General features: G+C 40.7%; 2 protein-coding genes and 1 pseudogene across 2 annotated transcripts in view; 2 read left to right on the top strand and 1 right to left on the bottom strand.

Annotated features, from left to right (window-relative positions):
• Positions 1-26,341, bottom strand: part of LOC137157809 (butyrophilin-like protein 8) — an 84,151-nt gene that overhangs the window by 4,326 nt on the left and 53,484 nt on the right. The gene's annotated exons all lie outside the window — the stretch shown is intronic.
• Positions 495-8,806, top strand: LOC137157807 (erythroid membrane-associated protein-like; annotated as a pseudogene).
• LOC137157812 (uncharacterized) overlaps positions 17,681-26,341 on the top strand; it is a 38,355-nt gene continuing 29,694 nt past the window's right edge. The window contains exons 1-5 of the mRNA XM_067555220.1: positions 17,681-17,756; positions 19,114-19,464; positions 20,752-21,036; positions 21,779-22,207; positions 24,000-24,278. Of these exons, the coding sequence (XP_067411321.1) occupies positions 17,681-17,756; positions 19,114-19,464; positions 20,752-21,036; positions 21,779-22,207; positions 24,000-24,278 (1,420 nt within the window). The remainder of the gene's footprint in view (positions 17,757-19,113; positions 19,465-20,751; positions 21,037-21,778; positions 22,208-23,999; positions 24,279-26,341) is intronic.

Below are 26,341 nucleotides of genomic sequence, written 5' to 3'. Positions count from 1 at the left end.
ACATTAGTTGGAAGAGAAATTAATTAGTCCAAGTCCCAAGAGTTGGGACCATTGTTTGCTGAGCTGCCATCAAATGGGGGAAAAGGACAAAGGGTTTTGATTGTTAGAAAGGTCACCCTTCCTATAAGGGATCAGATCCTCAAATACAGTAAACTGATGCAGTTCCATTGTGGCGTTACACTGATTTACTCCAATGATGGAGCGATACAGATTTACATTAGCTGATAATCTGATCTATGGTGTTAAATTTAAGCCCTTTTTATCATCTTTGCTGACACTTCCTGTCTAGGTGGAAATAAAATATTCATGACATTTACTTTACATTGTTTTAAATAGAAAACTTGAAGGCATTTGATAAAAGCCTCAAAATCAGACTGTATTAATGTGTGTTTCCCACTGTAATACTGTGTCGAGGAAAGAATCATTCTGCTACATTTTAGAGCTGGATCGGGTGCAGCTTTAATTGTGACACACACAATCACATAACCATAGCGATGGGGAATACTATAGCCATAGGTAAAACCCATGTGGCTATAGGGAAGTCAAGCACCATGTCTGGATGCTGGGCAAATGTACTTCGCCTGGCTACCAGATACAAAAGACTTATATAGGGGTTGCTTAGGTTCATTTACATGTTGATCGTACAGTGGAATTTGATTAACAGTTTATACTTAACAGGAAAGACAATCACAATGCACAGTGGGGCACACCAGATGCCCTCACAGGAACGCCCAACGAGTCACTTGATTATACAATGAGATTTTCAGGTACCCTGGCTATCACCCGAAGATGGGTGGTTACACAATACCTGTTCAAAATGCTAATTTGTATGGAGTGAGTTTCTATGGGGCCGGTAAGACAAAGGGGGGCAGGTACCGGTACTTATCGAAACAGGTGAAGTCTGTTCACAGACTTCAAAGGGCTTAAGGCTTATAACAGAAAACTTGCATTTGGGGTGTGGTTCAGAGACATCTTGTGGGATTTTAGCATCTTTATCATAATTTCAGTTGAGGCATTCTGTTAATGGTTTAGCCTGGGGCTTTTATTTCAGTTTCAGGCTACAACTTCAGGCCAGGCCTTCTATGACCAGTTTCAGGCCAGGCATTCTATTAATTAATTCTATGATTAATTCTTTGACTCCACAACCAAAATATGTTTTCTTTCAGAATTTTTTTTTTTCGAAAAAGAATTGGGTAAGAGTGTATTTTAGCTCATTTAATTAATTTAATTCCTCTGGGTAAGTGTATTCTTTGCTAGGAGAACTGTCAACAAGTCCAAACATTACAGTGACATGGTACAGAGGCTGCAGTTAAGAGTGAGAAAGTTGTTCCATTCTAAGGTTTTTCAAAGGAGTTGAGGGGAGTTGGGCACCCAGGGTGGGATTTTAAAAAAATAGTCCAAAGGAGTTAAGAACACAAACCCCACTGACTTCCATTGAGAGTTGTGTCCTAAATTGCTCAGGCCCAGATCCTCAAAGGTATCTAGGCTCCTAACTACCATGGGGCATATGCATTTTAGAGAATCTCACCTCCACCACCCATTGTATTTCAATGGGACTTGGGCACCTAACTCCTTAAGCATCTTTGAAAATCCCAGTTAAATCCTTTGTTCAACCATTAATAACTTCACCCCCAAATTTTAGCTGGGCTTGAAGTTCTCATGCTCAGTTATTTGATTTGAAAGTCTGAATCCTGTTCTTACCCAGCTCAGCCACCTTTCCCCTTTAAATTGTAAGTTTTATATCCTGATTTAAAGCCTAATAAGCTGTCTATGACATTTAGGTCCCATACATATTATAGGGGAGATTTTCAAATCACCTAAAGGATTTAGAAATAAAAGTCCCATTGAAAATCTCCACTGACATTTGTTATATCAAAAAGAAAATACGTGTGACTCGGTAAAATGGCTGTCCCATTAGAAACCAGGCTACCCACTGGGGCCAGGGAACTGGGCTGTGCAGCAGGGCAGTGGAATAAAGCTGGGAGTTATTGTACTCACCCTTGCTCTCCACCTGAACACCCCAGCCCCACTGCCAAAGGCTTATCCATGGCTCCTCACCCCCATCATCTACTTCTCCATCCCAGACTGTTAAACCTTGGAGCTAAATACCAGTCTGACAGGTTTCCTCAGGCTGAAGGCAGAGACTTTCAAAGCTGCCTGTGGTATTTGGATGCCTGATTTAATTTTAGTGAGAACTGGGTGTCCAGATTCCTTAGACATCGTTGCAAGTATCAGCCAAAATGTTCAAATATTTCTTAGTTTGGAGTCTGACAAATGAAAATCTCACCTCTGCCCTATTATTTTGGGGTTACCTCTTCTCCTTCTTTATTTTGCAGCGGCTGAGCATCAAAAATCTCGAGAAGATAATTCCATCTCTTCCTACTTAGTATTTAAAATTAGAGGGATTTATTTCAGTCTTGGGCATGGATGCTTATTTTGGAGCTGGCTGTTCTAACAAAATAGAGAGACAAGGTTGGTAATATTCTGGGGAAGATTCAGCATGTTGCAAAGAGGAAACGCACTGTACTCCACACCTGGAGATTTTACTTTTGTTCTTTCTTCATTGCTTGCATTAATCTAAAGTACAGGTAATTCAGTGATGCTGTTTCTGTACAATACCAGAGAGTCCATATTTTCTTGCTCTTATGCGTGTCTCTTGCACTGTAGATCTCATTTGTGGCTGTTTCTTTTGAGTGACGTTATTGCTGCACTGCACTGTTTTAATCCCTTGCCTTCATAAAAACTAAGGCATTGTCTATGGTGGTGGTGGTGTGTAGAGTACATGTAGCTACACATCACAGTGAAAAGCCGGCTGTTTCTGCACTGTGTTGTGTAGCTACATATAGCAGTGTAAGGGTCTGGCAGTGTGGATGCAGCGGAACACTACACTGCTAAACATAGCAGTGCAGATATTGGATGCACAGCCTGGGTGTGAAGAGACCCCTGTAGGGTATATGCTGTAAGGATCTAAATGTATGTTTACGTGCCTAAGCAGTGCCTCACTGTCTACACTACTATTTATATCCATGCTAACTGGGCATGCAATGTGTGTACTCTACACACCGCCGTCAGTGTAGAAATATTCTAAGTGTTTGTGAGAGCCAAATATCTGTCATATTTTGGTTACTACAAACAGATTGATGCATTCTCCATTCCCAAAAACTATCCCCATAATGTATGTCTGTTATATTAAAAATCTCTCTTTAATTGCACTCATCGGCTGACTTCTCTTGTCTTTTGGTTAACAGTTTAATTTTGTTTCTCTGTAGCAATTCAGGAAATACAAGAGAAGTTTGGTAAGTGTTTCACCGGAATATTTTCAACCAGCTCTATTATTTAGTTTAGCATCCTCTTGGTAACACACTCATCCTAGCCTACAGGCCACTTTGTGGTGGCCAGACCCCAAAGCCCCCAACTTTGTTATTTTTTCCCTGTTTGTTTTCTCTCTTTATATTCATAGATAAATTCCAAAGTCGGAAGGATCATTATGCTCATCTAGTCTGACTTCCTGTATAATATAGGCCAGAGAACTTCCCCAAAATAATTTCTTACTCTTATTACATTATCTTCACTCAGGCAAACTACCATTGTTTAAATGCAGAATGGACTTCAAGTTTTAGCCACGATTTTTTTGCGTATAGGTTAGTCTCTATGAAGATGGCATTGAACATGGCACAGTAGATATCCTATCGCAGCTAGTGTTGTGCAAAATCAAGCACTCGGGACTTTTTCAAGGGGAAAAGGCAGTATGCCGCATTTATTGACAGAAACTAAAGTAATAACTAACTTAAACCTACACATATACACACACACACACACACATACATACACGCGCCCAAACATACCAGAAAGCGTTCTATAGTTATATATAGCTACCAGTCCTGATTGTGGCTTGAGATCGTAGCTAGGGTCCGTTGCTGGAGTTCGTGGCTCGTGGCAGCTACCTGGCCAGGGAAGCTGGGCACGAGGAGAGCAGGGTCCTTGTCGGGCGCGCACCGACGCTCTTCTTTAGATGATATGTAGAACGCTGTTTTCCCCCAAAGCCTTGAAATCTCACCCAGTCTTTTATAGGTTTTTCAGTTCTGCTGTGTCACGTCGCTTCTCTGTGATCCTTGATTGCTGGTACAATAGCAGACGTGACTTTCAGCTTGTTCTTTGATGTCTTTGATTAAGTTTGATTAAGTTTTTCTGGGGTGGATCCTTCTTTGCTTTTTGGGGCTATGTTCACACTCTTCAGCCTAGGATGGACTTCACACTTCATCAGGACAACTTCATCAAGACAAGCTGGCAGTTTGGGTCTGACTCACACACACATACACCCTCCATTCATACCTTGTTCAGATAACTATCTTATTCAACTAAAGGTTTAGAAAGGGTTTGACACAAGATGGAGTACATAGGGTCAAAATGGGGTTTTTACACAAGATGGAGTACATAGGTCAAAATGAGGTTTTACATTCACAATATGGAGTATGACTGAGAGAAGTTCAAATGTTACATGATTTCAATAATAACTATATAGAGGTTGACACAAATAAGGGTATGAATTAAAGCTATGAATTAAGCTACAGGGTTACAATTATAATTTTATTCCTACACTAGTATGTCAAAAAGATAAATATTTAGACCCAATCCTGCAAAGAGTTGGACACATGCTTAAATTTATACACATCGTGAGTCATTCCTTTTAACACAATGGAATGACTCATCGTGTCTAAAATTAAGCATGGATGTAAATTTGTGCAGGTTTGGGCCTTAGAACTTGACCCTTACTCACCTGAGTCTGTTTTACCTGAGTGATGCCATTTAGAGAGTGAAGATTTCCTACGAAACTAAATGAACAAGGGAATAACGCACAAAAATGATATAACAATTTTTTTCCATTTTAGAAAAAGCCATGGCTGAGCTGGGTGAGTTGAAAGGCCATGTTTAATATTACACAGCCTGTATTATTTGAATGTAAATAAACTATATGCTATATCTGAAATTCTGAATGTTTTGTTGTTGTAGAATTCAGGAGGGCTCGTAGCAATGCAGGTAAGCTGTCTTGTATCTGGAATTATACATAGGTTATTTCCTCCCAGAAGTTTAATATTTTGTTTAAATGTTTTTTGATGCCGTGAGTTCTGAAAGGAGAAATTAAAAATGTTTGCTCAAAAGCTCTGAAGAGTAACTTGACTGGGATCTGGGAAAATATTTGTTGATGAAAGAATTGGTGACTGTAGCTGAGTGAGATTTTTAGGACTAATAGTTTATTAGTTGAAAAATGCAGTCAACAAAAGCTATTTGTGAATTTGTTTTGAGTTAGCTGAAAAATTTCAACTGCGCTGAAATGTTGAAATGTTTCATTTCAGCCAGAAAAATTTTGTTTAGGTTTTCAGGCATCTTGACAAAAGCAAAGGAAAGGAGGACTAGATTCACAAAACAGCTGAAGGAGAGGAGGTCCTGGTGCCACTTTAGTAGGCTTGCAGTTAGGGCACTCAGCTGGGATGTAAGACACCTAGGTTCAATTTCCCCCTTTGCTTGCTGAAGAGAATGGATGTGTGCTTGGGTCCTCCATGTTATAGGAAAACATCAGACCTGCTGGGCTATAGGATATTTTGGCCTGTTGTACTTTCAGTCTCTCCTGTTGAAGCTGTTTCCCTTTTTATAAATAATAGCTGGATGGGGGACTTTAACTGGGGTCTTCTAGATCCTAACTACTGGGTTATAGCCATTCCCACTGTCTTTTCCTAGTCCATTAACTCTTAGTTGTCATCATGAGTGACTATGAATTGCCATTGTGAAGGTTTTTAGGGTCCAGTGATACTTATACATGTGAGTAATTCTATTGGTATCCATGGGATCAGGTAAGTAATATCAGTAGGATAGGGCCCTTCATGTTTTGGTTCCTGTTAACTTAGAGGGAAGTTACATGGCTAAATCCATTTTCCTGTAGAATCTTTTCAAATGTTCTCCATTCCTTTAATACACACCTGTTTTTCTCTTAGTATGAGGGCACAGCTCATATTAACATTGCTAATTTATTTTATTCATTTTCTCAAAAGCCCCTGTCTAAAAACTCCAGGTACCTTATGTCACAGTTATGGGCAACTGCACTTGTATATCCCCTCCTTTGTCCCTCGAGGACACCCGCTCAAGGCTTCCAGCTTCTCAGTCATCACCTTGCTTGGGCAGACCCATGTCTCTTTCCCTTCTGACCAGAGGTTTTGTAGGCTGCACAGTTCCCTGCCTACACTGTATTATTCCCAGCAGGCCAGATAGCCTTAATAGGCCAGCATCTGTGCTTTGCTTTCTCCTTAGAGGCTATGAACAGCTGTAATTGCCTGCAGTAGCAAGTTACCACACAGCTCTTTCTAAGCAAATACATTTATTCTTAAGGTGAAAGCATTGAAGAGAAAACATATTAAAACAATCAAAGAACCTACAAACAGGCTAATAAGCTTCCTAGAGGCCACCCCAACTTCAGCCTCAGACTCTGGCAGGTGACCAGTCCTTCAAAATGCACATGGGAGTTTTCCTGTAGTTACAAGTTCATAACAACCTTAGCTCAGAACTAGCACGTCTACGAATAGGTTAGCCTTTCCCTTATAACAGCTTGGATCTTTGATCCTGAATCTCTGGGAACAAGGAATCAGCAGACAATGGGCCTGGTTCAGGTTGTAGCTTCAAAAGGCTGGAGTTTAGCACAACCGGAGATGGGAAATTTGTATTCACCTCCCCCTAAAGACTCCCCAAGTCTATTAAAGTCCATTCTTGTCTGACTCATTGTTCAATACAGCCCTCTGAAATTCATACTACTTCCCAGGATTCACATCACATCTCTCTCCTCTAGAGGGTGCATGTCATCCCACCAGAATAATACATAATCTTTTCATTTAATACAATGGATTCCAAGATACTTAAACTTAATGCAATAAGGTTTTTCAAGGATATTTCAGAAAATTGCCATCTCTCTCACACCTTACAGCTAGAGCTGTGCAGGAAGCCAAATTTTCATTTTCAATCAAATAACATTTAGAGATTTGGTTTTGTCCTGAAATTGTTGGGTCACATTTAAAAATCTCCTGTGAAATGAATTTTTTTTTTAAATAGTTTTGGGTTAGTTGAAGCCTATCATTTTGAGAAAATATTTCATTGTCATTTGGACTTTTCAAAGTTTTTATTCATATTAAAATATACATTATAAAATAAAATAGATTTTGAAATGGAAAATCAAAAATGTCCATTGTAACAATTTTGAAACAGAAAGTGCTTTTTAAGATTTTTTTCCCCCAAAAACAAAATTTCATCAAAATTGACGCATTCTTACAGAAAGTACAGAGTTCGATGAGCAGATATTTTCCAATGGATGAAGATCCCCCTAGAAATTTTTTATGTCTTTTATTTAAAATCTTTATGAAACATAATTAGCTCAATATCTAATACAGTAATATCCAGATAGGGAACTCTAAATGAAATCTTTGGTCCCACTGCAAAACAAATTAATTCACTGGTATCCATAAAAATGAGGCCAGAATCTATATTTAGATCTGTCTTTTCTATGGATGTGCCTGGCCATTTGGGGGCAGCAGAGCGGGGGTTTTGTTTCTCCCAGTGGGGCCTGATTCTGATAGTTAGGTACCTAAAATGGTAGTTAGGTGCCTAAACCCTTTTGTGAATCTAGCCCCCAAATACCTTTGAAAACCTGGCTTTGTACGTTCATCAACAACCCACATTTGCAGCCAGATCTGACCATTGGGCCCCAATCCTGCAGATCTGGAGCAGGGAAACTCCTTTTGATTTCCATGGGAATTAGGAATGTGGCAGGCTTGGCAGGAATGGGAGAGGCTTCTGAAAGGAGAATGAAGTTTACCAGCTAAAATCTACGAAAATACCAGGCCATTACACATGATATTTGTGCTTCTACCTGAGAGTTGGATTGTAGTATGGACATGGCCCGTACATACTGTAATAGGGAAGGAAATGTGAGATCAGAGATTCCCTCACACAAACTCTGCTCCCATGGTTTTTACTATGCAAGATGATTTGGCCCAGGGGCGTTAATTCAAGCTATAACTGAACCTGGCTGCATGTGTCCTTGCTATAACATATATTAATTTTCCCACTCTTGTTCTGGGCATTTGTAGTGCACGTTTCTGAGATATTTAATATTTTGTTTCTCTCTTTACTGTACCTTTCCTTTCGTTCACCTGCTTTGATATTAGCGTGTTTGTTTATTTCAGTGACAGTTAATGAGTTTCTGGTTACTGATAAAATGAATATTTTTATTCTTCCCTTCAGTTAACATCACTCTGGATTCTGACTGTAAACATCCCAAACTCTCACTCAAAGATAAAAATAGAGTAGTTTCCACGATAGAAACGAAACCCTGCCAATATTTGATTGCAGTGGCAAATGAAGGATTTTCAGAAAAGAAACAATACTGGGAGGTGGATGAGGGGTAGAAACCAGAGTGGGAGCTGGGAGTGCTGACTCAAGATGCAAGGGGAAACTGAAAAAAGAGAAGATGGAGAAATCTCCCGAGGAGGGATACTGGAGTTTGCGGCTGTCTGAGGGTCAATATCATTGTAATGGGAAAAGTGACACAATTGCCTGTGAGGATAAAAAATGCCCAGTGGTTAGCGTTTTTCTGGATTGGGAAGAGGGAATGATCTCATTCTATAATGTAGAGCTAATGTGTCCTGTTGGATCCATCAACCAAGAGTTTAAGGGGAAACTGTACCCATTCTTCAATCCTGGCTGTGACAAGCAATACCTAAGAATCCGCCCAGTCAGTGTCTCCAGCCCCTTAACCGCTCTCTGAAATCAAGCATTGGATCTTACCATTATGGGATTTTTAAATGTACTTCATCTGAGGACTGAGGAGACAAGGGGAAATCAGGATATCTGAACAAATATAGAAGAAGGGGAAGGTTTTGATTTATTAATATAGAATCTGAGAGAAAGAGAGAGATGGAGGAAAATAGTATAATATTCACCTCTTTGAAGGAGGCCCAAAGGCCAAAACAGATAATTCATAAACCTGGAGGTCCTGACCCAAGCAAACTCCCATTGAAGTGAACTGAGTAAAAACTGGGGCTTGTCAAATGGACCAATAATTTTTCAGTGAATATAGACTTGAATAAAAAATGAATAAAGTGAGGCTGTGTTTTGTCCATTTTATATTCACTTTCATCAGGTATCTAGTGAATTAATTTACTATCAGGAATGTTAGTGAAATTACAAACTATAAGTTGTGGTCTACACTACACAGTTAGGTCAACGTATGGTAGTTTAATTCTGTCAGTGACCTAATTATGTCAGTGTACACACTACACTCTTGTCCCGCTGATGTAAGTGCCCTACTACACTGACATAATAATGCCACCTTCACAAGAGGCATATGGCTTATGTTGGTGTAGTTAGGGTGACACAGTGTCTGTGAAGACACTGCATTAGGGCTGTTGGCTGTCTTGCCTCGGCTCCCCACTCCCAGTTGGGCTCATGGAAGCAAGAAGCCCTGGGTGGCTAACTCCCTGGCTATCTCCCTGGCTCTTGGCTGGTAGCAGGAAGGCAAGAGTTGGTGTGGGAGGGCAGCTGGGTTCCTGTCAGGGGGCTGCATGGAGCTGAGAGCTCTGGCTCTTAGCCCCACCCACTGCCCTTCTTCAGTCAGTGGAAGCATCTCTGTTGAGGACTTGTGCCACTGACAGAAGGAGTGTAGTATGGCCATCAGTCACCACAGTAATTCCCGCGGTGGCTGTAAATTGACCTAATATAGGTCGACTTAAGTTTGTAGTGTAGACAGCCCCTAAGCAAAGATGACAGAATATTTGTGGAAAGCAAATTTTGAATGAGTAAATGCAAGTATTCACAGCAGAAATCTGATGCCAAGTGATATGATCATCTAGGGCACAATGCAGCAAAGGTCATCCCTCTTCAGCAAAGTTTAAGAATATACTTAAGTTCCTTTGACTTTAGTGGACCTTAGTGCTTTGCAGAATAGGCGAGGTTTATTGAATAGGAGCCCCAATCAAGACAGAATACTTATCCGTCCAAATGATTCTAGCCAGCACAGCTCAAATATCAGATGTCAATTACACTGAATAGCTCACAGTCCACCAGCCAAGAATTGTTTTGTTGCAATTATTTGGAAAATAATTCTGAATAGTGAATACATTTGAGAAGAGTGAGAAATGCTCACAGATAATTCACCAATAGAAAAAGATACAAATACATTTGCTGCACATAATTTGCTGAGCACTGTCTTCACAGTGGTGGGTCTACCCCTGCAATGATTCTGGCCCTTTATAATAAACCAGCTGACCAGTGTTCAGAGGGTAATAGATTGCACCCCTTGTAGAAGTGTAGTTTGGTGTACTCTACCCCGAGTACCACGGAGACCTAGGACACAATCTGCCACCCTGAAGCAGAATGGCTCCCAGCTAGTTAGATTTGTTATTTCCCTTCAGCAGAAAGTTTCTGTGAAAATGAAAAATATGTCATTTCTGGTGAATTTTTAGCAATTTTTTTTGACTTTTGGACAAAAAACATCAACATTCTGAAAAAGAAATATTCCAGCCAAAAGCTGCTGAAAGCTGAACATTCTCAGCCGCAAACTGGGAAATCTTGGGAGTTTGGATGAAAATGTTCAGTTTCCACATTTTCAGCAATTGGTGAAAAATCAGAAATTTTCTAGGAAAGCAGACATTTTCCATGAAATGTTTTGTTTTTTTCAAAAACTTAATTTCTGATTTAAAAAAGCATTCCCTCTGGATTTTTGTAGCCCAGCATTTCTCCTGGCTACAGGGGACATGCACACTGCACAATCTAGACTTTGGTGGCAAAAGAGAGTCCCTGATCTCCCTCCCTTTGTTATTTAGCAGCAAAATAGAGCTCAGGATCTAGAACTGCATTTGCGTTTGGGGAGCAATATTTCAGGCTGGGATTTCCAAAGGGACCTAAGGGAGATTGGCACTCAAATCACATTGAATTAGGTGCCATATTTCCATTTGAAAATCCTAACTTGAATGATTGTTCTCTGCTTTTTGCGCCCTAAAATAAAGAAGACTTCCATCTGATCCTTACCAGATCTGATCCATACTAATCCTTTCCTAACCAAGTGTGTTAAAAGGAAATACTAGGGAGAATCAGATTTAAATATAGCTGAGACAGATTAGTCCATTTCATTGGAGTGAGTTTTAAGAGGGCTGGTTGCTGTCTTAGAAGTTGTCCCAGGGAACTTGTGCACCCTATATAGGAAGATATACTGCTTACTAGAGACACAAGAATCAAAATTTCTGCTCGAAGAGGATACATTCACCCAGTGCGGAAAAGTAATAGTTGTTTTTTATGGTGTGAAATTTGACGTTTTTCTTTTAAAAAATAAATGGCTAAAATAAATATTTAAAAAAAGAATTTCAAAATGAATGAGTGTTTCATTTCATATTAGTTCATTTCTGACAGTTATTTTCCTAAATGGCCCATTGTTATTCTGGACAGCTGGTTAATTAGGGTAATAAATATGATGTCCATCAGGATGTCTTAGTCATAATGGGATTTTATACAAAATCTATATGGCTTTATTATACTTGCTTGAAATATTTCCCACTTTCAGTTACACTGCTAAGAAATAGGAAAGTTTGTCATGTAGCCCTGTTGCTGACCCTCCTGAACATAATAAAAGATGAGCAAAATCTAAACAAGAGTCATTCTGCTGTATAATTGGTGGGAATCAAGAATCACAGTATCTTGCAACATTGGGCATTAAATGGTCAGCTAAAAAGTATGTCCAACAATATATGGCCTACTCTACCTACACAGCCTCCTCCCCATAATAGATTTTAAGGCAAAGATATTATTCTGCAACCCTTATTGATTGTCAAGTCCTATTATAAAGTCTTTGTATGAAATAAAGGTTCAAACTCTGAGAAATGGCTGTACAAATTGTCAGAGTCCTTGTTTAGTGTCTCTCATTGACTCTACAGAAAATGTGTTCAGTCTACAAGTAATCAGCAGGTCTGCAAACTCAACATGAGCAGCATGAGCTCTGAAAGTCAACTTGGGCTCTTGTTGTTTCATGGCAACAAAGATTTGCAATCAAAATTCAGATGCTAGTTCTGTTGCTGAGGCATGAGCCTGAAAACAAATCCAGCTCAAAATGAACATGTTAAACTCTTTCTGGAAATCAAATGGCCGGCTGTTACAGAACAGAACACTGGTTCTTCTTGCATAAGACCCCACTTAATAAGCAAGATATTACTGTCTATATTAGCTGCAGTAATTGTTATTGTATAAAAATGTCTTTTCAACATAGCATCCCCCTTGATGAGTGGCATAGAGGGCGATAGCGGAGAAGAGGTTTTCAAGTGCCTACAGGAGGAAAAGATTTCTGATAGTAGAAGGGCTCTTGAATTTAGGATAAAAAATCATGAGATCTACTGCCTGGAATCTGAAACTGGACAAATTTAGAATAGAAATATGGTGCACATTTTATCAATGAGGGTAGTTAACAATTGGAATAAATTGCCTATGTATGTGGTGAAGTTTTCATCACTAAAATAAATCTGGATGTCTTTCTCAAAGAGATGCTATCGATTGACTGAGAAATTGCTGGGAGAGGTTCTCTGTCCTGTTATGCATCTCAGACTACATGATCTCAATAGTCCCTTCTGGCCATGAAATCTATGAATTTGCAGATGTACATATAGTAGGGTGTCAGCCTGCAGGGTGTGCAGCTGGGAGATAGACATTTTGAGTACCATTGTGCTTCTGGCAAATTCATGAAATTTTGACTAGACATTCTGGTAGGAGTTAATAACCATCAAAATTCCAGCATGCCCTCCCATCCCATGCCACTGAAGGGGAGTGGGATGGGGTATATAAACCCTACACTGGGACAGAAGGGTTAAGAAGCAGTTCTGGGCCAAGGTGGCCTCACTCCACTGCACCAGCAGAGCCAGCTGCAGCTGGAGGAAGCGTTTGAAAAGAGAGCCAGATGTGGGATGGAAGTGGGGGGCAGCAGACAGAATAGGAGGACAAACTTATCCCGTGAACTTTTGAGTAAGGGTATAGCGGGAGGCCCTGCTGAGAGGGAGGAAGATGAAAAGAGCAGTTACATGAGGCTCCAGAGGAGTGACTAGCTTGTTCTTAAAGGTTAGGGAACCCTTAATTCCACCTTCTGCTGGATTGTTTGTGACACTTTGACTGCACCGTGGACTGGGAAAGTAAGTGGTAAGAAGTGGTCCAGGGAGGCAGACTCTGAGCACTCCTTGATCTCACTGCCACTTGTAGAACCCTGGGTTGTAGCCCCAGTGGAGAGGTAGGCCCCAGGCTCTCCTACCAGCCAGCCGTGAGGGTGGCATAACTCTCCCTGAGATGAGGGGAATAAGGACACTGGAAGCCCTGAGGCAAGAATGTGAGATCTGTGGGACATTTCCATGGATGCAGAGCCCAGGCTTAACTACCTCTGAGGGATCACTCAGTCTCATCCTTATGGGGGAGATTGTGCATTGAGGCAATTCATCATTGCCCTGCACTTTGTGTAGTTACATACACCAGTGTACAGACCTAGGTGATCTGTGGATTCTGGGGAACCAAATTCCTACCTGGATGGGATGGTGCAATCTGCACACACACGGAAGCTCACAGCATTTTTCTTTCATTTACCTTCAGTCCCCTCCCATGTTTTCTGAGTATTTGTTCATACATTTGCCCTTTGCCCTTTGCCCATTGCTCTGCTGGTAGTTGGCAGGTGTCTTTGGAGCTTTAAAGGGGAAGGAATTGTGAAAACAAACAAACAGAAAACCCCACCAGTTACCGGGCGTCTGTTGGATTTTAAAGTGTATATAAGAAAGCTTTAAAAGAGACTGACAATCAGAGGTTGTCAAAATCCCCAATTTTTTTTTCTGTGAGAAATTTTGCACAAATAAATTTCATTTGAAATGTTTATGTTTTTCATGGAAAAAATTTAGAATGAGATTAAATGAGTTTTTTAATTTGAATAGAAAATTTTGTGTCAATTTGGGGTTTCAGGAACCACAAAATCCAGTTTTTGTTTTTTCCTTTTTTGAGTTCTGTTTTTTCCTCGCTCTTTGTCTGTTTTCTCCCTTTTTACATTGTTTCATTTCTTTCCTTTTTGTTCTCTGTAATTTTTCCAAAATTAGAGAAGTTTTGCAAAGTTATAAAGTGCAGGAAAAAGAAAACAAAATGGGAAAAAACAAACAAGCAAACAAATCCTAGGTATCTTTCAGTCAATTTATTGCATTCAGTGCCAAAAAAAAAAAAAAAAAAAGAGAAAAGAAAAGAAAGAGAAAGGGAAGGATAGAAAAATGGAAATGTTTGATTTTTAAAAAATGTTCTGGTTTTTAAGAAATGTAAGTTTTCAATCTGAAATGAAACAAAACAAAAATATATTATCATCCCTCATTAGATCATGGGGATTTTAAAAAAACAAATAGCTTTCACAACATACAAGATTTTTAAGCATAAAAAGGGGAAAGCTACTGTCTAAAATTTATCCCCATGAGTCACCAATAAATCCCGACCATAAACCAACTCTGTATTTAGGCGCTTGTCTCTGAGAGAGGGCTTAGCACACATTGTTGACCTGGGCATCTCTTACTGGCTCATTTAAATATGGAGCCACCTAGTGCACTGGCTTATAGGAATCTCAATCTGAGGCGCGTCCTTCCCTCCATTAGTTGTATGTTACAGGTGCCTAACACACACACGTGGTCTTTCCCCGTGAGACAGTTACAGTCCCCTACCCTGTCCTCAGAAATCACTTATTGCTCCTTCCCCCAAATCAATTATTGCCTCTTACCACCACCCCAAAATCACTCATTGCCCCTCCCACCCCCAAAAAGCACTTGTTGCTCCTCCCCAAAATCACTCATTGCCCCCCCACCCACAAAAATCAACTCCTGCTCCTGCTATTCCCACAGTGCAGTTTCTGCCCTGGCCTGTGTCCATCTCTCCCTGGCTAGTGTTGTCCTGAGAGACAGGACCAGAGTGCATCTGGCTCTGGGCTGGGATCCCTATGGGGGGCAGCAGCTCTGGATGCTTCCCACATTGTTGCGGATGTGAGGGGGTATCTGCATAGTGTTGGGGATCTGCATGGGGTGTGTGGGGGCAGAATCTGGGTAGGAACTGCTGGGTACAAACTGGCCTCTGCAGCCTGTGGGACCAGGACCGGAGTGATGGGCGGAACTGACCCAAAAGATGCATGGGGATGAGTAGTTCCATGGCAGTTGGGAAATGGCAGTTGGTTGGGGGAGGGGCTGGTGCCTCAGCCCAGACTTGGGGGAGGGGCTGGTGGCTCAGTCCACTCCTGGTGGCGATGGGGGAGAGAGGCTGGTGTCTCAGCCCAGCCCTGTGGAAGGAGCTGCCATATCTGCCCATCAATGGGGAGGGAGGGAGGGAGGGGCTAGTGATCCAACACTAAAATCATCCACTCTTTCAAATACTAAGGTGTAATGTGATTTTATTGCATAACTGAATTTGCTAGTCTTTAAAGTGCAACAGGACTCTCGTTGTTTTTAATCTTAAACAGAAGCTCAGTGACTGAACCTGTTCAGAACAGATCCTGGTTTACAATAAGTCTGACATCGAAAGATTCGAAACACGAGAAGTTTCTTTGTTTTTAATTTGCAAGGTGAAAGAGAAACATTCCAAATCCACCTTTAAAGAGATCCTGGTTGCCACCTTTAATATGGAGCGGTTATACTTCAATATGTGGGGATTATAATTTAAATGGAGTTTCCACATCAATTATACTTTTCATTAACGTAAATTTTGTGATCACTGTCTAAAACAGCCTTGCTTATTTTGAGTAATTGGAAATAGGAAGACTGATTGCACCCACTCTGATAACACAATTTGCTACTATATCACAGTATGAAGGAGGTAACACCCTACTGGATGTGATGCGATATATATTGTGATGTGTTCTTGTAATGCTCAATGTATTAATCCTGGTGTTATGGACAAATTACAATTTTGTTAACCAATGCTTGTTTGCATAAATTCATCTTTTAGTCTCAGGTGAATGGAATGTTAATTCCTGTTCTAACAGCATTGTACTTTGTACTTTGTACACGGAAGTACATTATATTTGTGCTTGCCGTGTTTGTAAAGTCCTTTGGGACGAAAAACACTGCAGTAGCTGTACAGAAATTGTCACTAAATGGCCTTATTCTTCAAGGCTCACTCATGGGGACTTTCAGTACTTACTTCTACTATACTATCACTTTAAATAGGGTCTTATATGAGGTGGATGATTGTCATGTGAGTAGCAATTGAATCAGCATTTCTGGCAAAAGAAACACTGCAAATTTACAGGACAACATAAGGTGAGTTTGAAATTGAATTTTTTCTTTGAAATGATTTTTGTGTTCATAAAGAGGCCTCATTTGAGATCAGTAGAGACTAAATTCCTTTATGATATATGTGCAGAAATAGTAAAAGAAGAAACACAAATTTCCCAACCTTGATGTAGGTCTCGTCAACACTGTTGGTGGTCGTCAACTGGAGATACTCAGGATACATATTGTAGCTTGTGTACTTCCCATTGACTTACTAACGTTCCCTTACCGCGGTGTCTCCACTGCACTGCTTCAACGGGAAACATCCTTTGGTCGATGCAACCTTATTCTTTTCAGAGGGGTGGGTATATTTTGTCGAACGAAGAGCCCTTCTAGGATTGGTTGAGCAGGTCTCCATTGTCTCCTCAGTCAATCCTGCTGGATTGATCCATGCAGCCCTGGTACAGCCCTGGCAGTGTAGACATACCTCTAGAGCAGTGTTTCTCAATTGGTGTTCCACGGAACCCCAGAGTTCCGCGGGAACACTGTTAGGGTTCTGCGCGAAAGTGACATTGCTCCGCTGAGAGTAGCTGTTCTCCGCGCCGCCGAGAGCAGCTGTTCTCTGCGCCGCCGAGAGCAGGTGTTCTCTGCGCCGCCGAAAAAGGGAAGATGTCCCGGATTTTTCAGCGGAGGGTATTGTTTCCCCGTGGAGCCTAAAGGGTTCCGCGGGGAAATTTAATTGAGAAACGCTGCTCTAGAGTGACCACTCTGGGGAATGTCATATCGTGTCTATACAAGGGAGCACAAGGGAGCAGATTAGCTCTAATTTGCTTTTTTATTTATTTTTATGGGACATCTATTAAAAACTTGGCTGGGAAAATCAGCACATTTCACATAGCACAGAACAGAGTCATTGAATGGTGCTGAGTTTACATCACACACAGCATGGGCTTCTTTTGATCCATGCATCCGCTAGCAGGTGAGGGTGTCCAGGGTTAACTAAATATGCGATGAATTATCTTGTTTTCCTTCAATCTACTTCCAGAAAAGATAATTGTGCCTCCAACTCCTGGAGACTCCCTGGGCACACCCCAAAGTTTGAGGAGTTCTCTGATGTGGAACGCGTAACCTACAAATCCTGAGAGCCCTGGGCCATCTGCATAGCAGTGCCACCGCAGAGCTATGGACCCTGGAAGCCCTGACTCCCTTGAAACCAACCAGGCATGCTATTTCCATGAAAGGTTTTGGTTTTGACAAATCAGCATTTTCTGATGCAGCCACATCTCAGGAGAGTTCCTGACCAACTCCAGTTGTATGTATACCTCATGTCACAGTTTGTGGTGTTTTCAATTTCTATTGGCAAAAAGTTGGATGTATGATATTGAAATCACTTCACAATGATCGCCTGGATCAGATCAGCTGTCTTATTCATCATCCGTCTAATTGGTTATATCATCGGGACCTGGTTTTCAGGTAAGAATACCACTTTTCCTAACTACTGATCAGGAAATAAATATATACACATCCATTGCTGCCTGTCTAAATCCTGTGTAAGGAAACCATGATGCAATCTGAAGACGGAAACCTAAACAAAATGTGGGAGCTCTAATGGAATTGAACTGGGAATCACATCATTGTGTTCTGGAACCTGTCTACCTTTTTGATTGTTTTTACATGATCTCAAGTGTGAGTAACGTCTCAGTGACCCTGCTTCATTAAGTATTAACCATACAAGCTTCCTGTCTGAACACAATGCTAATATTTTCATTAGTCACTCTTCTCAACCTATTGAAAATTCAGGGAGCCATGTTTCAGGATGAAAGCACAGTGACGCTGCTGCTTAGATGGGACATTAACCCTATCAGGGGGTATTGTTAGGAGAAGCCTAAAATAACAGAATGATTGTTAGTATTCCAAAGGAAAAGAAAGATTGTTACACACACACACACACACACACATATATACACGCACAAACTTCATGCAATGGCCAGGTACAATTGTTTTTCCTGCACAAACTACCCAAAAGGGTTGAGCAGAAAGTAGGTCCATAAACAGGCTTGGAAGGATTACATTTTTATTGGTAAATGTCAATAAATGTCATTTTCACTGTACGCACACAAACTAAGGAAAAAGTATTTCCATCAGTGATGACTGAAATACTCAGAGATGCAAAGTAAAAAAAACAAGGATTGAGAATTTATTAGTTTGATTTAAGGCTAAAATTTTGACATATGCTGTTGGCAGTTTGTGTTTTAATGGTTATAAGCTTTAACTTTTTGAATCCCAGAATCTACTGTCATTACATAATTGTTTGACCCCCCCCCCCCATTGTGTCCCCTCCATAATTTCCTGCCACTGTGAAAATTTAAATTGATACAAATAAAAAAATGCTGAAAATGCATAATTCTGCAAAACTCTGAAAATGTCAATAGATAAAAATAGAAAAATTATTAAAAATAAACATTGATATTATCCATCAAAATTATTTTTAAAAAAAATCGAATTCTGTACAGGCTAACCCTAGCTCTGCTGTCCACCTCCCCCTGCTGATGGTACAGGGCCCCTGTGCTTCCTGGGTCTATGCATCCTGCACCTTCCCCTGACAGGTTCAAATCTTATTCAAATCTGTTCATAGCTGAGCTCTCAGTGAAGACCTGAAATACTCCATTCTGAAGGTGTGGAACTAGGTTAAGCGGGGTGAGTTTCTAACAGGAAATATAACCGCCACTGTTGTATCTCAGTAATTGTCTAGTTTTTCTTTTGTTCATTCTATACTAATGTCAAACTTTTAATGAAAATCAGTGATCATGATTTATTTTCTTTCTTGCAGATGAATTTACTGTCACTGTACATGCTGATCCTCCAATTGCCTTTGTTGGACAAGATGTGATATTATCCTGCCAACTCAAAGGCCAGATTCCTGCTAATGTTCAAATGCATTGGTATAAAATGGAAAGGAGCAAAAATATGACGTTATATTCTTACAATAGCACAGAAAACGGGACTGAGTTGGGCAGGGCTGGGGCCCAACACAGGAGAGATGCATCCAAAGGACGTTATGCAAATGGAAGCCTTACGGTGAAACTCTCTCCAGTGCGAGTAGAAGACAATGGGCAGTATGTGTGTGCGGTGACAGGTGATGGTCTCTATCAAGAAGCTATCACAAAGGTGACTGTTCCAGGTAAACATGGAGCTGTTCATACAGAAATGTTGCAGGCAGTGAATAATGCTGCACTGATCACAGTGGTGCTGATTCTGCATTGCATTGCGCTGTGTGTGTCCAGCTGTATTTCCATTTAATCCTTTCTTCCCAACAGGGAGGGCTCAGCACCTGTCAGGGGAAGGAGAAACTGCCTCTGTTGTAGATGAGCACCCACTTATGGGCAGAGGAAGTGAGGGTCTAGGAAGGAAGCAGGGAGAAGTGAAGAACTGGGAGTCAGAAAGGCTTCCACAGTTTGGTGTCCATCACACATAGTATATGCAAATTATACACAGTGTATGCACGCAACATGCATACATCATGTACATTTTCCTCTGGCTTTTTGCTGGTGGCATGTACAATCCTCATCCACCTGCATTGCGCATGTTGCTCTGGCAAAACAGTAATAAAATGAGTAAAGCACAAGGGCAAACCTGGGCCATTACCTCCCATCACACACACATACGCACCCAGCCAGTATATTACAACCTCCTGTGGGATTGTGAGGTCACTGTCAAGCTGTGGTTTGTACACACTGTGCCTGATTCACAGTTACACTAAGGCCCCTTTACAAAGAAATGAGCCACTGACATTACCCTTTGTACAGAGATGGGTCTCCTTGGCCAGTGTTGAGATGATGTAAGGACTCTGTACTGGTCCTTTTCCCAGAATTGTGTAAGGGGCATGTCAGGCTTGTGGGGAGAGAGGGATTAGACTAAGTGCTGGTATTACTGTTTCAAACAATAATACGGTAAATAATACCTATGACTGAAACACACTGTGCTTTGGTTATGCTCTGCTTCCCAGGGTTCACAGTGGACCCTGGGAAGCAAAGTATAAATTAGAATAGCCCTAAGGCTGCTCTGACTTACATTGGTCCCTATAGGGACCCCTGAATGCGCCCATAATTTGAGGACCACACAGGTGGAGCTCCCCTTTTCTGAAAATACTGTTTCCTGACCGATCTGCTGCCAGCCCAAAAGTGAAGCCGTCACATATGTACGATGAAGTCATGTCAGCATACAGTTTGGGATCAGCTTGTGAAGTGTTTGGTGATGTCCTGAGGTGGAATTCTCTATCTATATATAAATTTAAGATACTTGGAAATGCAAGATTATAATTCAGCGTAGATTCAATAGGACACGGAGACTGTAATGATAATGGTGATCATTTGTCATTAGCACTCTTTGTTTGGTGCTTGGTGTGTTAGCTAGTTCTTTAGCACACTGGTGCCTGTTTAGCACTTTCTGAAATTGGTTTTCACTCTAGGTTTAGGATCTGCACCTCGCCTAACTATAGAACATCAGCAGAATAATTCAACCACGCTGAGGTGTATATCCCAAGGGTGGTACCCACAACCTGAAGTACGCTGGACAGACAGCACAGGACAAAAAATAACTGCTGTGGCTGAAACAAGAATCCAAAAAGATGGGAAAGAGCTGTATCAAATCCATAGTACACTCAAGGTAGCAGATATTGCTTCTGACACTATCTCATGTACTATAATAAACCCATTGCTGAAGAGACACCACAAAAAAGTTATTGCAATTTCAGGTAAGATATGTAGTACTGTCTAAGCAAATATTCCTGCTCTTACTTACAAAATAGGTCTAAACTTACCTGCATTGTGGCCCACTAGACTGCTCAAGGCTTGTCCACATGGAGCACCAACACACATTAAGGGGTTGTGAGCAGGGGGTTGTACTAGATGACCTCCTGAGATCCCTTCCAACTCTATGATTTTATGGTTCTATGATTTCTAAAGTGCATTAACAGGTTTCACATTAATTAGTCTGTGTAGATCCCCAGATGGCATTCACTAAAGATTCCCTAGTGTGCTTTACCGTATTATTATTTGAAACAATAATACAATAAAGCACACTAGGGAATTTTTAGTATGCATCAGTAAGATCGACACAGAACAATTAATGCACAATACATTGGTGAACTCCCATAGTGCACGTTATCCCACTGTGTAGACATGCCCTTGGTGCAGCACAGTGAATTTGAAGAACTATACAACTCAGCAGTTCTTTTCAAATACTGTTCTTGAGATCACCATAGATGTAAAAGATAGTATAGCCCTGATTTTCTTTTCACTTACCTGTGTGTATATGAGGAGTAACTCCCCTGAAGATAATGGATTGACACTATTGTAAAAACAGCCTAAATAAGAGGAGAATCAGGACTGTCCTCTTTTTCACTCTCTCTTAGACAGTTTCTCTGAGTTGGGCTCCCATTAATATGAGTCATTATGTGCTGCTGGTGCAAATATAACCCCCCAAACATTTTTCAGGTTTCTTTCATGTGGAGGCAGAACATCACATAATTACTGCTGCAACTGGAGAAAATGCCATTCTTCCCTGCCGACTGATTACGAAACATCTGCCCCCTAGCATGGAGCTGCAATGGAGGAAAGTTGGACCTGGGAAGGATAAGACAATCTATTTGTACCACTATGATGAAAGCAGCCCCTGGCTTAATTTTTATCTACATGGTGACAAATGCCCAGCAAGTTATTTGTCTCCAAATGGAGACAACAGCCGAGAATGGCTCAGGAAGGCATATGAAAAAAAGGTAGAAGTTTTTAAAGGAAAGGAGTTTGGGAAAGGAAATGTTTCTCTGAAACTGAACAATGTTCAGGTGGAAAATGCAGGGAAATACGTTTGTTCTGCCACAGCCAACTGGTTTCACAGACAGATCATCATTGAAGTCTTGGTTATAGGTAAGAAAAGCCTAGAATTGGAGAAAGCAGATTTAACAAAACTCTGTTATTCTATCTCCTCAGGAGCCAGTGCGGGCTTGTCCATTCTCAATAGCACATTTTCTATTGCTTTGGCTAATATTGTTTAAAAACTCCTAAATGATGGAGTTCCTACTTCTTCCATCAGGAAGGTATTACATGGTCTAATGTATCTCAGTGTGAGATCAGTTTCCTGATTTCAGAAGTGATTTTAGACTGTCTGCTGTTAGAAGAGAGACCAATAATAATCACTCTCCCCTTTATTTTCCTTTAAAATGCCAACTCTTGGAGCTGTATTATTAAATCTATTGTTGGAAAATTAAAGCGATGTTAGAGTGCAATTTAAACTACTTTTTCATAAGCCTTTTTGAAGCATTGTTAATTTTACAACAGAGTTTATTAGCATCCTAAGAAGAAGGAGAATTTTCAGCCATAACAACATAGAATGGGAGAAGTGTAGGATTGGAAGGGACCTCAAGAACTTTGTGAGGGTTGTTATGGGAACAATTGTTTTTCAATAGAGAACAGATGTTTTTCTTTCCACAGCCAGGTTAAAAAATACATTTTATTCCATGAAGATAAAGTTTTTAATAGTGCTAAAGTGATTTAGGATATTGAGTCCCATTTTTAAAAGTTACTTAGTTGTTGTTTACAGAGACACTCAGGAAAATTAATCGGAATTAACTAAAGTTTGAATTAAAATGGATTAGTTAAATTTCATTAACCTTTTGTGTAGACATCCTTATTCAGAATTAAAATAGCATGAATTTGATTTGTGTATTAAGATACATCAAATTATGGCCCTTTTAATTCTGAATAAAAATGTCCACATGGGTTTATTGTGGTTTAACTAATCCATTTTAAAAGGTGATTCAGATTAACTTTCCTGAGTGTCCCCATGCAGAGAAGCCCTTTGATACTTTGGAGACTAAGTCCCATTATCTTCCCAGGAAATTTAGGCCAGGTCTACACTACAGACCTATGTCAGTACAAGTACGTCACTCAGTGGTGTCAAAAATCCACAACCCTGAGTGATGTAGTTATATTGCCCTAGCCTCCAGTGTAGACATTGCTAAGTTGATGGGAGAGCTTCTCCCATTGACAGTGCTACTGCCTCTGGGAGTGTGTGTGGGTGTGTGTATTAACTATGCTGATTAATGTAGAAGTGTCTTCACATAAGTGCTACAGCGACCCAGCTGCATCAGTGTAGCTATGCCAATGCAGCGTTTTAAGTGAGGACCTGCCCTTAGGCTCAAAAGTGCCTAAATCACCTTTGAAAGTGGGACTGAGGTGCTTTTGAAAATTTTGCCCAAAGGGTCTATATTATTATTTATTATTATTATTTGTGCTAGACAGATAAACTAAGACACAGTCCCTACCACAAAAGGTTTACAATAAAAAAGACAAGACATACAATGGGTGGAAGAAAGGAAGGATTACAATTCTCCTTTTACAGAAGAGTAACTAAAGAACTGAGAGATAAGTGATTTGCCCAATGTAGCACTAGAAGTCTGTGGTAGACCCCAAACAAAAAAAAATGTTCTCAGTATTCTTCTCAATGTGTTTATATTAAATCACTATTAAAATAATTCTCCAGCACATAAACACTCCTATATGGTAGAAAAGGGAAACTGATTTGTGTTGAAGCAGTGAACAAATATTCAGATATCATGTTGCTGAGATCTTTTAGCAATATGTCCTTCCTGAACATATTCTTTCTCATCTCTCTACATTAGAAGATGTTTTCATTGTGACGAGGAACCCTTTCTTACAGGAATAGGGGATAAACCATCTCTGCAAATGGATCAGGAGGAGGATGTATGTAGATATAGATGTACATCAGGAGGATGGTATTTAAAACCCAAAGTCCTCTGGAGGAATCACAATGGGAAAAACATAACCTCAAAGGCTGAGACAACCCTAAAGGAGGATGAGCAGAAGCTGTTCACAGCAGAGAGCTCCATTAATGTGCCATGTGTGACCCCTGAGGTGACCTGCACCATCATCAACACAAAATTAGAGATCAGTCAAGAATCAAGCACCCACCAGTTTGGTATGTAACTTTTTTTATACAAATATATATTTTTTCACTTTGTTAGTTCTTATTGCTAGTGTTTACAGGCTATTCCTGGTATTCAATGGGGTGCTTCTACAATTTGGCCCTTATCTATTAGGTTATCATGCCTACCAATAACCATGGAGGTTTATAATCTGAGCTGCCTACTTAAGTCATCTCCATTTCTATCCCCACCCCTGGTCCTTCTGGACTTTGTCCCTCAGGATGCTGAATGCCTTCTGCAAGTCCAGAGCCTTGCAGGATCACTCTCTAGTGAGAATTGTTTGCTCCTTAGCTGTTGAGGTTTCCGTTGTCAGCATGAAATTTTCTGGGGCTGCCTTCCATGAGGTGATATGAATTGGCCATCTAAGAATATGATAAGAAATCATTATATCACTGTTCTGTATCCCATTCAGTTTGAATCCTCAATGGAAATAAGATTCTTCTGCTCTGGCTTGGCGTAGCCCAGGTCTCAGGGCAAAGGAGAAGGGCAGCTTTGCTATAAACAGGGAATACTCCACAGAGAGGTGTTTCAGGTGTTCAAGGCATAACAATCTAGAGATTAGACACCTTTGCTTTCCCACACCACAACCTAAAGGGTAGTTTTAATTGTTGGCAGAGACCCACTCCACAGTGCATGGCTTGCCTTCAGCAGTAACAGCATGCCCTGCGAACTTTCAGAGCTGCTAAACTAAACAGAGTTAGGACTGGTTAGCAGAGCAGGTTCAAAAATGGGGGCAATTGTTTCCATAGAAAATTTCAATTTTTGTTGGAAATTTGAGTCCCAAATTTTTGTGGCCAAAAAATTCATCTGAAAAAGGAGGTATTTTAGCTTTCTCTTTCCCTCATCTCCTTGGACTGTGGGACTTGATTATACTGTGAAAAGGCTGTCTTTGTTCTTCTTTGAGTAATTGATAATGTCCATTAACTAGGTGTGTGCGTGTCTTGTGTGCTGATGCCAAAGAGTTTTTGCTAACAGTACCTATTGGGGTGGCCTCACCTGTGCCTTGGAGTCCCTCATGGGTAAAGTGCGGTGCTACCCCACCCATCCTTCAGTTCCTTCTTACTGTGCAGAGTCAATGGTAGGAGCATGCTCTCAGCTTGTTCCATCTGGAATCATGCCATTACAGTTAGTTGTTGTTAGTTAGTGTTATTTAATGTCCTTTGACCCTCTTGTCCTCTTCACTGGATGAGGCTTTGCTATTGGAGTTGTCTTCTCCAGTACTGGATGATTTTAAATCCTACCAGGAACTCCTGAAAAGGATGGCTATTTCCCAGTGATACAGATAGAACTTATGAAGGAAAATCCCCACAAACTCATAGGCATTTTACACTCTTATATGACAGGGGAAGTTGCTTTCCCCATAGATGAGGCAATTATTTAGCCTATAAAGTCCTTATGGCAAACCCCATCCCCTCATGCCAGTGGCAAAGCATATGGAGTGCAAGTACTAAGTTCCATTAGCGGGGTATGAACAGGTTTCTCAGGATCCTACACCAGGCTCCCTGGTAGTGGCGACTGCAAATGAAAGATACTGCCAAGGTAGAGAAAAGCCACTCCTAAAGAATTTTTTTTTTAAATGGACCTTTTTGACAGATTTATTCAACTGCAGAATTGCAACTATGTATAGCGAATCATCAGGTCCTAGTGGCTGGTTACGATCATTTGAATTGGGATGCTTTGGCCAAATTGCTCAGTAAACTTCCAGAGGACTCAAAGGATGAGTCCCAGTCCCTCTTAATGGAAAGTCAACTGCAAGGTTGACATTGCTGGCTTCCCTGGATCCGGCCAACTCAGCTGCCAGAGTCATGGTGATGGCAGTTACCACCCATTGCTCATCATGGCTTCCGTTGCTGGGGATTCCTGTGGAAATACAACAGATCATTGAAGAACTCCCCTTCACAGGCTGTGCTTTATTTTCTTTGAAGACAGACAAAGCACTGCCTACACTAACAGATTCAAGGGCACTGTTGAAATCCCTGGGTCTGTGTACACCAGCCCTGAGAAGAACAAAGTTTTGTCCTCAGTTTCAACTGAGGCAGTAATATGACATGCCTAG

This window comes from Emydura macquarii, unplaced genomic scaffold (assembly GCF_026122565.2).
Source record: "Emydura macquarii macquarii isolate MOO-44397 ecotype Brisbane River unplaced genomic scaffold, CSIRO-AGI_Emac_v2 contig_1573, whole genome shotgun sequence".
Classification (NCBI taxonomy): domain Eukaryota; kingdom Metazoa; phylum Chordata; order Testudines; family Chelidae; genus Emydura; species Emydura macquarii.
This window is presented reverse-complemented; position numbering and strand designations above follow the sequence as displayed.